The 16,321-nt window shown below is 49.5% G+C and overlaps 2 protein-coding genes across 2 annotated transcripts; one reads left to right on the forward strand and one right to left on the reverse strand.

Annotated features, from left to right (window-relative positions):
* Positions 1-6,481: 6,481 nt before the first annotated feature.
* On the forward strand, positions 6,482-9,330 carry CCR75_008540 (uncharacterized protein; the record flags this gene model as incomplete). Its single annotated transcript, XM_067966592.1, has 3 exons — positions 6,482-7,023; positions 7,098-7,259; positions 7,327-9,330. Exons 1-3 carry the CDS (start codon positions 6,760-6,762, stop codon positions 9,328-9,330), a joined length of 2,430 nt encoding a protein of 809 aa, XP_067820512.1. The 5' UTR covers positions 6,482-6,759.
* A 1,288-nt stretch (positions 9,331-10,618) lies between these two features.
* On the reverse strand, positions 10,619-13,495 carry CCR75_008541 (uncharacterized protein; the record flags this gene model as incomplete). The annotated part of the gene is made up of 1 exon (XM_067966593.1): positions 10,619-13,495. The coding sequence occupies one exon, from the start codon at positions 13,493-13,495 to the stop codon at positions 10,619-10,621; it is 2,877 nt and encodes a 958-aa protein (XP_067820513.1).
* Positions 13,496-16,321: the final 2,826 nt, after the last annotated feature.

Genomic DNA, 16,321 nt, shown 5'->3' on the forward strand with positions numbered 1-16,321 from the left:
CCGAGGACACCCATCTTTGCAGACAGTTGGTAAGAAATTGTACCTCGCAGTAAGAAGCCAGCACTTGTTCAAGCTAGTCGCCTTATATGTTATGACCTATAAAACATGCAAAGTAAAGTTATCAGCATTTGAGTGCTGCACTTTGGCAAGATTCGCTCTTCCAGTTGACTACCAATGCAGGCGGGCACGTCTTAATGCGGCCACGCTCTACTTAAGCACACAAAGTAGCACAGCGAGGAAGCGTTTGACCGTCTAATCTCGCGTGCAGTGAAATAGTTGTGGTGGAGCGTTAGCGACCTTACCCGACGTACTAAGTAGTCTGGTATACGTGTCGTCACGGGAGCGGTGACCTGACTCCTCGTGCGCACTTACCAAGTAGGAAGTAGTTTTCAGACTTATTATAATTTAATTGTATTAAATATAAATACCTATTTTAACCAATCAAAATGGCATCTCTGTAGATAACACTTAATATGTATTGCGAGCGTATCTTTCTAGATACCTCGCGTAACGGATAACGCTAGGCGTCATCCCTTCTAATGTTAATGCACCCATATGCATCACATACACAAGGGTGGGTCACATTGTGAACCACACCAAGTGGTGGGTCTAATTGCTTTATTTAAGTAATTGACCATCCCTTCTGTCCGAAGTGTACTTAACGGGGACTGTATAACATTAGGGCAACTTTAGCCCGTTACATTCCCCCACATTAAGAATGAATTAACATTTTTAAATTCGTTAAAGAGGAGAGAGGTACTGCGAGCAGCTTTACGCGCCGCTAGTTCACTCAATCACTCTAGCGTACGTGTTTTTATTCACGGCGCCAAAGATGCCACCTAAACGGGGCCATGTTGGTGGGTCGTCTGCGAAGACGCGGCGCGCCAATTCGCCGGCCGCGTCTAATGCCTTAGTCAGAACGCCGACAGCCACTGCTGCTGTCGCGTTAACAGGGCTAAAGGATCTATCCCACTTTAATAGTGAGGTTGTTGATCCGTCGCTCATTGTCGACTACATCGAGTCGACAACGTTGCCGTCACCTCATAGTAGTGATGCGGACAACGAGCTCATGAGGAAGGATGATGGCGCATTATTGCCCATCCAGACTTCTCTCATGGCTCACAAGATGGAGACATCAACATTTTCGAATGCTGTCTCGACGTCTGCGCTGGATAGCGCTGCAACAGGTAATGAAAGCGCTGCCCATAAAGGCGCAGCCGCTTCTCCGTTGGGTATAACCACAACGTCTATTGCTTTGACCATTATCCAAAATGGTTCTGACATAGAGGATTCTGAGCCTGAAGCTCCGCCGACGACACGTGAACGTGCTCAGTCGGTGTTGCAAGCCAGTCGTTTTGAACGTGGCTATGTGACGGGTGGCATATCACGGATGCCCCCTCCAACTAAATGACTTCTTTCAAACAGGCCAAGAGCGTTGTTTCTAGAGCGCGCTATTCGAGACGCACATAATTATTATGGCGTCTTTAAGTCAAGGAGAGCTCAGGGAAAAACGCTTGGGCGTATTTTCCCGATCCCGTTCGAGTTGCGTTCGAATGAAACGCCCCACTATTACGAGGCGGAATTTTAGCGCCATTATTCCGCATTTGATGCGATGAAACATCGGTCGCAGCGAATTAATTTCGCCCGCTGGCGTGTGAAAGAAATCATGGGTGGTACTGTACCCCCTGTTTCTTCTCACAACGCTGCTTCTGCTAGTCCATCTGAGACTAGCGACGATACCTCAGCTGGCGATCTTTTCCATAGGCAGTCACTTAGACGGGCACGTCAATGCGTAGGGAATCGATCGGTTCCCAAGAGTCGAAAAACTCTTCGGGTACCCTTTCCATTGGACGAGGATCTGATACCTTTTCCTCACGGAGCGGTGGGCAAGCAACCTTCCAACAAGGAAGCGTTGATATCCCCCCGCATCCATCAGTGCAGGCGACGTCCGATAGGAGTGGCGATCTCACCCACCTACTCGCGGCTGCCTTGCCTTCGTAAGTTTAGTCGCAGGCGTTAAGTGCTGCCGAACGACGTATTGTGGATCTCGAGGGTCAAGTCTTGCGACTGACCTCGGATCTTCAAGATGTCCGCGCGAAAGAACGTCAGGGTTATGACACCTGAAACTTCGGCTTGACATCCTGGAGAAGTTGATGGTGAGGGACTCACATCACGCGTGTGACATCTCTCGCTCTCCGAGTCGTTTTCGTGGTGGGAGGGTCATTCGGATGAAAGTTTTTCGCCCTCTCCGTCCTGTCACCCGATCGACGCTCGACGCACAGTCGGCGTCACCATCGGTCTCCTTAGACGGATTAAGGTATGTGATTTCAATTGAGTCTACATACCGTTTCAGACGACCCACGTAAAATAAGGGGTGCGTCTTCATATACGGGGGGAGGGTGAGCCTATAATTTAGGTCCTTAACCTCTTCTACCACCGTAAAGGGCTAATGAAATGTGGCAACAACTTCGTAGTACCTCCAGGTAGTACAGAAATTGCATTTCTAGGTAGGGTAGCAGTACTTAAGAGTACTTTTTCACCCACCAGCATTTCGGTTCGCATATTCTTTTCGCTTGTCCAGTGCGCTTGCTATCGCGTCAAGGACTTTTCGTTTGATAGCTAATCGCTCATCCCCAAAGCGTTGAGCCTCGCTCACGCTTTAGCATCAAACTCGCCTTAACGGGCTAAAGTTGCCCTAATATTACACAGCCCCCGTTAAGTACACTTTGTGTACTTAAGGGGATGGTCAGTTACTTAAAGTAAATAACTAGACCCACCACTTGGGTATGTTCCCATTGTGATCCACCCTTCAGTATGTGATGCACAGGTGCATTCACATTAGGAGGAATGACGCCTAACGTCATCCGTTATGACGGCTAGCTTCATTCATTACGCGAGTTATCTAGACAGATACGCTCGCAATACATATTAGTGTTATGTACAGCGATGACATTTTATGATTGCTTAAATTAAGTATTTATATTTAATACGATTAAATATAAATCAGTTTGAAAACTACTTAGTACTTGGTAAGTAGTCGGATCACCGCTCCCGTGACGACACATTTACTAGAGTACTTATTGCGTTGGATGAGGTCGCTAAGGCGCCCACCACAACTACCTCACGGCACACGAGAGTAAAATGTCAAATCGTTTCCTCGCTGTGCTAGGGTGCATGCTTAAGTAGAGCGTGGCCGCATTACGACGTGCCCGCCTACACTTGGTAGCACTTGTAGTTCTTCCCACGACCCGCATCTCTGCGTGTGTACGTAGGAAGAGCCTCAATATTGATTGGACTCGTTTCTCTCACCTCTCCGAAAATCATCGGGAGGCGGCAGGGCACCTGGCCCAGGACTTGGTAAACAAGCCCTGGCCAGGCTCTTGAACAATCCTCCTGAGCAACATGTTGCTCAGTTGGGGCAGTCTGAGGCATTCCTGCTTGGATAGCGGAGAGCCGCGTCCGAGGCACAAAGCCATGCTGCGGCGGAGTCCGTTACTCAGACTCAGAATGAGCTGAGAGCGAGACTCTAAACAGGACTGTCGAGATGCTCTCTGCCCGGCCGCATCAGCCGATACCACGTCGGATGAACCCGTTCAAGTTCGATGGAAGTGCAGCGCACACGATCGTCCACCGGCTGTTAGCCGTGGAGCAATGCGGTGTGGTGCAGCTCATTGAGGACGACAGCTGGATGGTGTCGTACCTGCGCGGTAAGATCTCTGAGTGGGCTTACTCGGCGCTTATGGTGGACAGAAAGGCGTTCCCTACATGGGCGATCTTTAGGAAAAGATTCGCGCCATGTACCAGCCGCCGAACAACGAAGTGTTGCTTCAGGCGCGCTTCTTTGGGGCGCGACAGGCGAAGCGATCTCTGCAAGAGTATGTGCAAGAGATGCGCTCGCTGTCGGCGTCCATAACCGTAGGTCCGATTCCGGAGCACATTAAGGTGCCCACGTTTATGAACGGACTACGGCATGGCCCATCGCGACAGGCCCTTTTCAGAAAGGTGCCGTCGACGATGGAAGAGGCAATCCAAATTGCCTTAGTTGAGGAGCAATCCTACAACAGTGCCTCGGCGACAGCTTGGTATAAGCCGTCGGCCGAGAGGACAGATGCCACTCCTATGGAGTTGGGCAATGCAGATGTTGTCTGTTTTCAATGCGGCAAGCGTGGCCACATGATGGCTCGCTGCTATGCCAGGGTCCCTGCTGGGGCAAAGATGCCCAGCAAGAGGACTCCCTTCCCAAAGGGCGATGGCAAGAACCAGCGTGCGAGACGCATGAGTTCTGCATCGACCACTGAGGGGTCGGGAAATGCAGGAGCGCAGTAGGGGCGGGATGCCCTACTGACGCGGACTCTGAAGCTACCCCTAAGTTCAGAGTTGTGGAACAAATGGGTAGCATAGTCCCTGAGGTCTCGAAATTTCGGACCTCAACCCTGCTGGTCTATAGCGCTCATGTAAGAGGCTATGACCAGGTGATGACCCTCCTAGTGGATTCGGGTGCATCACAAAATTTTGTGAAACTCGCGGCTCTAAGAAAGAGACCGGCGATGTTTGAGTCGCTTTGCCAGGATGGCAAGCGAGAAGAGGCGACCGTTCGTTTAGCGAACGGCGCGCTCGTTAAGTCTGAGGGAGTTCAGGTAGAACTCGCCTTCAGCTTTAGTGACTTCTCTTGTAAAGAGAAGTTCACAGTGCTAGGTATGGAGAGTCCGTATGACCTCATCCTAGGCATGCCATGGTTGGCAAAGTACCAACCATGGATAGACTGGCGTACACGCACAGTTGCGAACTCTACGCAGGACACCGGAAAGGATGTGCTCCTGCGAGAGGCCTATGCAACTGATGTCGTGTCGAACACAGTTGAGGGTGCGTTGACGGGATGTCAAACGTCACCAATTCCTACCCAGCTCGTGGAGACTGAGGTAGTGAATAGGACGATGACAAGTAGTCATGCGTCCGAATGTCCTGCACAGAGCCGAGAGCCTGTGGCAGTAGACGGCGAGCTGACAAGAAGTCATGCGTCGCATAAACCGGCACAGTGCCAAGAGCCTGGTGCGGTTGGAAGGGGTGCGTTAGCCAGGAGTGCAACGNTTAGTACTGCGTATCAGAAGTCTCTCGACTTCATCGAGGCAGCGTGCTTCTTCGGCTTCATTAGCAGTCATATGGACGTCCACAGTTACTTAAGCTTTCAAAAGGACGCCACAGGCCAGTCAAATGCAAACATCAATCTGCCTTGTGAATCGCTTTCGCGTGGGTCATTGATAGACACCCTTAGGCCCCGGTCGGGTCACTTTCACGTGCGAAGCAACTGCTACATAAAATTTTGTGACTTGATTTGTTTCTACCATTAATCAAGCAAAAGACATACTCTTGACGAGCATTGGGTGAGCTTTGTTATTCCTCTGCCCCTTTAAACAGTTCTTCGTGTAGACAAAACCAACTGCGAAAGCTCAAGGTGTTACCGAATTTTGCACAGCTGCAACTGCGTTGCAGCTGTGCTTTAAATGATACGTACAAGTGACCACAGATCTACATTTCATCCTGGATTCTTTTTGTTCAGCTTTCAAGCACACCAAGCACGGCCTTCAAAGTGATCATTTTAGAAGGGTCGCTCATCCACGTGTTAAAAATGCGGTAACTCTACTTGAGACGAAACTCTCTTTGGCATAATAGCCACCCGTCTGCATCTTTTTACTACATGTGACAAGGGTTCTCAAGCTGCCTCCCCCAGTCTGCACTTCATCGACAATAAACGCCAGATTATATTTGGCTGCAAGGTCGCGCAATTGGCTGAAGAACGATGGACTCGCGTGATTGTCGCCCCCTTTAGCTTGGATGGGCTCGACAACCCATTAAGTCTCGATTAAGGTGCAATTAATTCAATGGTTGTTAATTACGTCTCGATCGATCGATAATTTGAGCTCTGCTGGGCAGAATTCCGTAACTTTGAAGTGCCACGTGATGAAACGTTTGGAGGCACCGCGACGGTGCATGCACTATTTTGTTAAGTAAAGTGTGTAGACGAAAAGCTTTTGCGGCAACTGCAGCAGTTTATAGCAGAGCAGTAGAGCGCGTCAAATTTGATGTTAACAGACTATACGAGAGTTCTTACTTCATTGTCAGCATACGTATTGTCCGATAGCCTGCCGACGTTTATGTGTGCCAATCCTTAGCCAGCCTCACAGATGGTGTTGCATCGTCAGTCGAGACGTGTCCGATATATCTCGACGTGCAGAGGCCTCCCACTGCAGCCAAAATAGGCTGTCGAGTTGATTCGAACTCATGATGCAAGTGATTTATCATTCGCGATGGTATAGATGTAGACATGCTTTACTTTGCGATACCAGTAGTAAGCCTAAGGTACAACTGCGCGCTCATCACATTGAAGGTTGCTAAGCCTACATTTCTCAAAGTCGTTTATGCTTTTACGGAAAAAAGTGTTCGTAGTATGCAATTAACGCTGATCACATGTAGTTTGACAGCCGTTTCCTAGCACCGCAGTACTGTAGGAGCGTTTCAAGTTTGAGCAAATTTTGCGCACTTTTGGTGCTGGACCGAGTGATCGAGAAATCCATCGCAAAACGCGATGTTACTAACGCCCTTTGCGCCGCGGATACACACGCGCATTTCTTTTGTCATCTAAATTCAGTGCTTCAGCGGCCTGACTCGATTTCAACCATCTCAGTACAAATCCCGCCGGGTCAACACCTGCCCTAGTCTTCATTGTGCTAAGGTCTTGCAAATTGAAAAGTCTACCAATCGATGCGCATGCTGCGCGCCGTGCGGGCCCTGGCCAATGGCCTTCGCAGCCGCGACCGCGAAAGCAATGACCGCCACTCACGGGTTCCGCGTTCAACGCATCGCAAGACGAATCCGAACGTCCGCGCCACGTCCTCGGCTTCTGGTATGCCGGATGAGACTGTGCGCAATGCGGTGGCGTTTCTGACGCAAGAAGATGCGGAGAAAGCCCTTATCTATGCGCTGGTGCACGACCCCGAGTTTCGTTTGGCCGCGGCGCTTGTGACGGTAAGGCAGCTACAAGTGGTCGTGACAATGCTTGCGCGACTGATCCTCACCACCTCTGTCTATTGCATCCGCAGATGCCCACGGGTGCCGATGTGAACGTGATCCGCGCGCTTCTATTTGTGTTTGAAACTCATGAAGACCAGCTACGTAAGCTGTTTGGGCTGCTCATGTTCCGCGAGATGGTCCACACGCAGAATTGGAACGAATTGTTTCGGGCTAATTCGGCCACAACAGCTGTACGAAAACCCGTCATCACACATGGTACCACGCATACTAACGACTTGACCGTTTCTGATTTTTTAGTTACTGCGCGAGTACACGTGCGAGTTGGGTGGCGACTTTATAACGCATGCGCTCGCAGACGTTATCAACGAATTATGGGAAAATCCAAACGGTTACGAAGTAAACCCACGCCACCTGCAACCGCAGGACGATCTCCACACCAACCAGCAGCGGCTTGAGGCACTGGCCGAGCGCACGCTGGACCGCATCTTCAGTGCTGCGTCACTCTTTCCCTATCAGGTCGCCAAAATCTATCGCGTACTTGAGTTAGAGATGATGCGGCTCATTGAACGGGATCGCCGCAGCAATGTATCGCTACCTCGACTTAGCGCTGTGGGAATGGAAAGCACGTCTGTGGAAAGCACTGGACTCGGAGGGCTGCCCCGCCTCAGTTCTATCGAAGAGCACCTGCTCGAGGAGATGCTTTCGCAGTCTAACAGCTTCAGCACGACGACTTCTCCGATTTCAGCTGCAAAGGAGGAGTTTTACATGCACTTGGGAGGACTAGTGTTTCTACGGTTCCTATGTCCTGCCCTCGTGGTCCCGCACAAGATGAACTTGACTCCAGCGGGCTCTGCTCCGAACAAACAAATGCAGCGTACGCTTGTGCTGCTCGCAAAGCTGCTGCAGTCATTGGCGAACAACGTCGAGTACACTTCGTCAACAGAATCGTTCATGGTGCCGTTTAATTCGTTTCTCGCTCGAAATCGACCCAAGCTCACACGCTTTTACGATCAAGTGTGCCAACAAGCTCTTAACGATTCTCGCCGAGATAGTCTGGTCGCGAGCAGCAACGCAGCCCCGCGCTTGTCATGTCTTTGGGCTGGCAGGAGTAGCTTCAGCATGGACAAAGAACAATTGATTGTTAATATCACGGGAGCGCGCATATTGGAGTCACCTGATGCATCGTGTGCCGTGTTGCGCGCTTGGATGATTTCGCATTTGGATTATTTAGCAATCGAGGTCGCAGATAATAGCAAGTATCGGCGACAACAACACATCGTGGTGAATAATGGAAGCAGCAGTAGCAGCGGAGGTTGTACAGCTTCGACAACTGCAAATTCCACCATAGCATTTTCGCCGGCAAAGCCTCGACCTAAGAGAAAGCTCAAAACTTCCAACAGCTATTTGGTGGAATTCCAAGAAGAACGTAATGAAGGAAAGAAACATCAAGCTGCAAAAGGATTTTGGACCTCGCAGCGACAGGATCTTGCGGTGCCTGTATCGCTGGATGAGCTGGACAAGATCATGGGCCACACAAGCCACCGCGATAGTCAGCTAATGAAAGTCTATTACGCTACGCTCTCGCAGAATGGGCTGCAGCGCTTAATAAATGCCAACGACGCAAATGGAGCCGGGTGGACAGCCTACAAGAGCAATCAAGGTGTTAAAGTGCTTCGAAAGACGTCGTCGCATTTTGTGTGCCCCTCAGGAAGCTTAGTCTCCGAAAATGATCGTCTGGTGGAAATGAAGGGCCACGTCATTATCCAAGCAACTCCTAAAGAGGTCTTTGACTACCTTCGCTCGCTTGAAATCTCTGACCTTACAGCATTAAGACGCAAGTCTGTTGATGACAAGACGACAATTCGAAGAGTCGAGCCGCTTGATGATTCGAATGCGGTGCTGTATCGTGAGCATTCAAAGTTATCATTGTGGCCAGCATGGCTGGTAAAGCCACGCGATTCTTGCGATCTTCACAGTTTTGTCGAGAAAACGGGGCGACCTGAGACGTACGCTGTGCTGCAAGAATCGATTCCACGCTCAGATGTGCCTGAACGCAAGGGTATGGTGCGAATGGCCTTTGCCACGGGTGGCTTGCTCATTGAGCCGCATAGAGGAGACATAGATCCTAAGGTGCATAGCGCGGCATGCACGAGACTTACTTGCGTTGTAAGGGCCGATTTTAAAGGACTTATGCCAAGATACCTTGCAGAAAGTATTGTCTACCGTCAAGTTTTGGAAATTGAAACTATTCGCTTGCGCGTAGAAGCCAAGCGAAATGACGTGCCATCTGAGTGGGTATAACCTGTCAATGACAGAGTACTACTGACCCCGACGATTTAATGGCGTGTGCATTTGGATGTGAGTCTTTTCGATCGGGCAACATAAGTTATGCAATGACGACTTTAAATAATTATTTTGAAGTACATTGGTAAAAGTGAAGGTAAGCATCAGCTACGGCAACCAAATTGGTTTCTAATTTCGTTTTGTGTTCACTCACTAATTGTAAAAGTGACTGTACCCAGGAGCCAAAATTTTAGCGAAAAAATATTATTGTGCATAAGCGGTACCATCTACTTCAATACCTTTCACACGCTACATCGACGATCGACACCTGGCTTATCTACTTTCGATAATGAACGAAGTCGAGTCAATTGCAACAGTGCCATAGCATATAAGCAGAATGCAGTATCCATAGCATATAAACAAAATAACATACAAACATAATAGATGTAAGCCACTGCAGCGATTGCAAGCCTCCAACACTCGACTGATCTCTCGTAAGTAAGCATGTCCATGGCTGTTCTAACACCGGCAATGCTTCAATAAAGTTTATCACTCTTATAATATGGCATAATTTCGAAGTGGACAGTTTCTTCTGTTGGTTTCACTATCAAGTTATGCTATTCTACAGCAGCAGCAGTAAGTATTCCGCATGCAGAGATCAGCATAAACATAAAGCAATGACCTTAGCAAGTAGCAAGACAGTCGAGCTTGAGACTGAAGAAGATGCTCTTCTGCTCAGTGAGCTGGAGCTAGCAGCGCAGATTGCACTAAAATAAGTTGCACTTGCCACTCAAACACAAGAACACATTTAGCTTTTATATCAAAAAAAATCGTTGGGCCATAATAACTCATCATATCAGCATCGAGATGAAGCGGAACCTTTCAAAAGTGCCGAATGCTGTCGCACTAAAAAAACGATCAAGAGCATCGGTTTGCGAGCTCGTATCGTAATAAGAAGCCCATATCGGGGACAGAGTTCCATTATCAAAAGTGAGCAGCTGAGAGCGCCTAAATCGATAAACTCGCACGGCCACTTTTCGAGGAGATTAAACTTGCTGGCAAAATGAGCTCCACGGAAGGAGATCGATGTTGTCGATTTAGCAGCGCACATATCGCGGGCATCTTGATCTTAATGCTACTGTAGACTGATGCGTGGAGCTTGCTAGTTTTCACAATCAGGTCCGCAGAGCGCTCAGGCCACAAGTTGCACTTTGTTCAATAATTAGGCTTCACGCAGTAGAGAAAATTGAGCTTCGCAACAAAGCAATGAGATTTGAATCTAATATTTTTTTACCCGATGACGTCCTTATGGCTGCTCGGCAAATGGAAGGGTAAGACTCACAAGCTTTACCAGCTCTTCTGTTTTTTTTCGACGGTTTTGTGTTTGCTTGGACACACGCGTCCATTTCTCGCCGTGATGTGGGTCTTTGCTTACTGCTCGCTTTAAAATTTTCTCCGTTGCGTCTTTTGTGCCGTGTTTGAGCTCAAAAAGGTAATAGTACGCCCAAGCATCGCCAAAGTCAGAATCCAGCTGAATCGTACGTTCCAGCCACTTGCGCGCTTTGGAGTACTTACGTTCTTGCCAAAAGAGCTTTGCAACTGACAAACATACTGACGGATCATTATTTTTCTTTTTAAGAGCTGTGAATGATGCACGCTTTTGCTGTGCCCTCGGAGCAATGTCAATAGACTCTGCCAAAAGAATACCCGATTCTGGACACTCCTGCAATGCCTTAGCCATAAGCATTTCCTGACCCTTCGGGTTATTCCATCGAGCCTCCAGGCGAGCAGCCTCTAGCCATAAAATTTCGTTTTTTTGGTTCTTGAGGCGAGCCATTTCCAGCACCGAGCGTGCTTTCGTTACGCCATTTACCGTTTCCTCTAATCGACTGGAAAGAGTCCACAAAGGAATGGACTTTGGACAATTCTGAATACCTTGCCGATACATTTTCTTCGCCTTGTCGTAGTCAGGTGAATTCAAGGCTTCGTAAAATTGACCGGCCATCATATACAGCTTTGGAAAGTCTGGATACATCTTGATACCTTCCAATACAAGGTCTTCTTCGTCCTTTCGGTTTTCAGCATACTCTCGTTCAAGTACAACAGATTTCATCCAAACATGGGGCGACGGAGCTTGAGCACGCGCCTTCGCCAGCAATGCTCGAGCTAAATCAATCTCTTCATTCTCCCATTCAAGCTTTACTGCAGCCAGCCATATCGCCTCGCTATTGGGATTTGCACTAAATGCTTGACGTAGAATTAGACGAGCATCTTCGACAGAACCATTTGACCAGACCTCCTTCGCAGCCATAAGCCACAAAATTTCTGCGTGAGGGCAACACATGACGGCCTTTTGCAGAAGTTGTTCAACGGATTCGGGGCTCTTGCCTTCCTGAACTTGCTTCTCCAGTGCGACAGCCCGTAACCAAAGAGACTTTTTACCAGGAAATACCTTTAACGCAGCCGCATAAATCGCCTTCGCAGTCAAAAGGGCGCCGCGATTGATGCTGTTCTCCGCGTCGTCCATCCAGGTCCGCTTCCTGTCTTCAGGATCGACTCCTACATCCAAGCTGGCCCGAACAATTGCCGCACACGTCAATGGTGCATCGGCTTGCTCGCATGCTTCAGCTTCCTTAAGCCACATTTCGCGATTCATCACAACTTGATGCTTCTGCAGCGACTTGATTGCCAACTGAATTATGCGATCGATCATGTCCAAATTTTTCCTCTGTGCCTCTTCCAATTTAGCTGCCGTAATCCAGATCGAAGGCTCGGTGGGAATCGCGGCACGAGCCTTGTTCAACGTCTTTTTGGCGTTCTCGTACGTCTCGAGTCGAGCCAGTGCCAGCCACAGATCCACTGCTTGTGGAACACACTCAACCGCACGACCCAACAGAATTCGTGCCCCGTCGACGTCTTCTAATTCAATCAGAGCTTTCCACAATTTCACCGAATTCGGAATAAATTCAAGCGCCCGACGCATCACAAGTTTCTTTAACTCGTCGTCAGTCTCCAATTGCGCTGCTTGAAGCCACACTTTGACAGACTTTGGCACGTGTCGTACAGCTTTTGCCAGAATCGTCTTGGCGTTCTCAGGATTTTGCAACCGAGCGGCTTCAAGCCAAACATCCTCCTGAGTTGGGCAAGACTCACACCCTTGAGCAATAATCTTCCTCGCCTGTACGATTTTACCCGCTACTTCTTCTAATCTTGCTGCTGCAATCCATCCAGGTCCGTGTTTCGGATTCGTCATTGTCACCGACCTCAGCAACAGCCTTGCTTTCTTAATATCGCCAATTTCTGCATCGCTGGTGAGTTTAAGGCTATTTAAGTCGGTAAGGTACCCTTTCGGATCGACGACAGTCTGGCCCGAGATCGAATCGGACATCTTGTCAAGCTTGTGCGATAGTTGGGCGCCTCGGGCTCCAGCTAGACCCGTGACGGAGCTTGTGATGCCACTTGGTGTTTCTGATCCATTGCCTGCAGGTGTGATCGTTCCACTCAGCGACTGACCCGCGTTGGCCCCTAAGATACTGTCGGGCACAGGCGCAAACATTTCATGACGCTTTTGCAACGGCGTGTTCGTTTTGTACTTGAGCGAGTAGTCTCCAATGTCGGGGATCCTTTCCCAATCTGCGTCGGACATGTGCTGCAACGAGCTCTTAAGATCGGCGAATTGGTCACTAATTTTCGGCATCTCTTTGCGAGCCTTCTTCAATTCTTCCAACTGCTTCAGCTCTCTGCGTCTCTTTCGCCTTGTATCCATGCGCTCGTCTACCTGGTCATATATATCGTCCGCCTCCTTGTCGTCCGCATCGTAAGGCGTGTCTTGGAACAATCCGCGTGACGAATACCCACTGAACTCGTCGTAATTGGTCTCACTGTAGTCGCCAAAGTCCTCGTTCTCATCTTTTTCGCGCCCGAAACCTCCCATGCCGGCAGTACCAGAGCCACGTCCCGCGCTCGGACCAAAACCAGATCCAGGTATTTCTACGCCACGTCCGCGACCAGCAGGTGGCAGGAATGGAGCGTCCTGCGTCCCATCCTGTGTCATCGGCGCTCGCGCAGGCCCAATGTCGGACCGTGTTGTAAAGCCCACGGCGCCACGGCCAAGACCAGGCACATAGTTGGCCGGCGCGCCCGATGCATAAGTGTTACGCGCTTGCTGTCCCAGCTCGCTCATTTTTTCTAAAGGTGAGTCGAAATACTTTTGCTGCTTTTGTAGCCTTATAACATTTTATGTACCACCCAAATTTATCATCTAGCTTTATTTGAACTCAGCACAAGTGCAATATAAACACATCTGCTTTTTAAAAATACCATGCTGTTGCACAATAAAAGCGATATGTTTTGCCTCCGTTGGTTGGCTGCAAATGTATTGATACGGATCGCTAGCAGACTAAGCAGCTGTCGTTTAAAGGCTGCTATGAGCATATAGGCGAGAAAGTGGGTGTTTGTAACGGGCTAAGGTTGCCTTAATGCTACACAAATGTGCATCACATACACAAGGGCTCGTCACAAATGTTAACCACATCCGAGTGCTGGGTCTAATTACTTTAATTTAGTAATGGACCATCCCCTTAAGTACAACAAGTGTACTTAACGTGGACTGTGTAACGTTAGGGAAACTTTAGCCCGTTACACCATCCCCCCCTTAAAGAACAAATTTACATGTTTAAATTCGTCAAAGAGGAGCGAGGAACTGCGAGCAGCTTTACGCGCCGCTAGTTCTCTGAATCACTTTAGCGACCTGTGATCCCAAACACGGCACCAAAGATGCCACCTAAAGGGGCCACGTTGGTGGGTTGTCTGCGAAGACGCCCACTCAACGTCGCACTAAGCGCACAAGCCGCGTTAGCTCCCCGGCCGCGTCCAATGCCTTAGTCGAAACGCCGACAGCTACTGCTGCTGTCGCGTTAACAGGGCTAAAGGACCCATCCCACTTTAACAGTGAGGATGCTGATCCGTCGCTCATTGTCGACTACAATGAGTCGACACTGTTGCCATCACCTCATAGTAGTGATGCGGACAACGAGCTCATGAGGAAAGATGATGGCGCATTATTGCCCATCCAAACTTCTCTCATGGCTCACAACATGGAGACAGCAACATTTACGAATGCTGTCTCGTCATCTGCACTGGATAGCGCAGCGACAGGTTTTGAGAGCGCTGCCCATAGAGGCGCAGCCGCTTCTCCGTTGGGTATAACCACACCGCCTTATGCTCAGACCATAATCCATAATAGTTCTAACATAGAGGATTCGGAGCCTTAAGCTCCGCCGACGACACGTGAACGTGCTCAGTCGTGTCACAAGCCAGTCGTTTTAGAACGTGGCTATGTGGCGGGTGGTATATTACTAATGCCCCCTCCATCTAATTGGCCTCGTTTAAACGGGCCAGGAGCGTCGCTCCTAGAACGCGTTCTTCTAGACGCACATAATTGTATGGCGTCTTTAAATCATGGAGGGCTCAGAGAGAATCGCTTGGGCGTATTTTCTCAATCCCGGTCGTGTTGCGTTCGAATGAAACGCCCGACCAATACGAGGCGGAATTCTTGCGCCGCATTCATCCGCATTCTGATGCGATGAATCAGCGGTCGCAGCGAATTGATTTCGCCCGCTTGCGTGTGAAAGAAATCACGGGTGATACGTACCCCTGTTTCTTCTCACAACGCTACTTCTGCTAGTCCATTTGAGACCAGCAAAGAGGCCTCAGCTGGTGATCCTTTTCATAGGCAGCCACCAAGCCGGGCACTTCAGTACGTAGGGTATCGATCGGTTCCCAAGAGTCAAAACTCTTCGGGTAACCTTTCCGTTGGACGAGGAACTGAAACCCTTGCCTCACGGGCGGTGGGCAAGCAACCTTCGAACAAGGAAGCGTTGATTCCCACCCGCATCCATTAGTGCCGGTGGCGCCCGATAGGAGCGGCGATCTCGCCCACCTACTCGCGGCTACCTCACCTTCGTCCGTTCAGTCACAGGCGTTAAGCGCTGCAGAACAACGTATTGCGGATCTCAAAGGTTAAGTCTCGCGACTGACCTCGGATTTTGTTGATGTCCGAGCGAAGGCTCGTCAGGGTTATAGACGCCTGAATACTTGCTTGAACCTCTTTGAAAGGATAATGCTGATGGATCCGCGTTACTCGCGTGATGTCCCTCGCTCTCCAAGTCCTGTTCGTGGTCGGAGGCGTTGGTCTGATAGCTTTTCGCCTTCACCGTCCCCCTCACCCGAACGACGGTCGACTCACAGTCGGCGTCACCATCGGTCTCCTTCGACGGATGGGGAAATGTGACTTCATTTGGGTCTACATTCCGTTTCAGACGACCCACGTAAGATGCGGGGTGCGTCCTCATATACGGGGGAAGGGTGAGCCTATAGTTTGGGTCTTTAACCTCTTCTGCCACCGTAAAGGGCCCAATGATATGCGGCAACAACCTCGTATTACCTGGGGTGCAGTACTTAATAGTACTTTTTCACCCACTATAAAGCGTATATTATTTTTGCGACCATTTCGGTACGCATATTCTTTTTGCTTGTCCTGTGCGCTTGCCATCGCGTCACGGACTTAACGTGTGATGGTTAATCGCTCATCCACAAAGCGTTGAGCCTCGCTCACGCTTTTAGCATCATACTCGCCTATGATACCGCCAAGAGGTCGGTCATAAGGCGTAGTTTTATTGACCACTGCTAAACTGGCAGGGTCACTAGGGCAAGTTTCAGTCTTTGAGATGATACCCTCATGGGTCATCGTCATATTGACGAAACTATGTCCCTCTTTCGCACCGAGCATAGTGAGAGGCCCTCCCCCACTAAGACTCAGGCTGCGCACGAACGAGACTGGCGTCCGAGGATGGCGCAGTCCGTAAATATAAAACGGTGTCATACCCATACTGGCGTGAACACTGTTATTTATAGCGAACTCCATAAAGAACAATTGCTTGCTCCACTTTTTGAGAGTTTCTATAGTGCGCAAAACATCCGCCACGACCCGATTGGCACGTTCTGTTTG

Source organism: Bremia lactucae (genome assembly GCF_004359215.1).
Source record: "Bremia lactucae strain SF5 chromosome Unknown BlacSF5_NotPlaced_44_SHOA01000008.1_152431bp, whole genome shotgun sequence".
NCBI lineage: Eukaryota > Oomycota > Peronosporomycetes > Peronosporales > Peronosporaceae > Bremia > Bremia lactucae.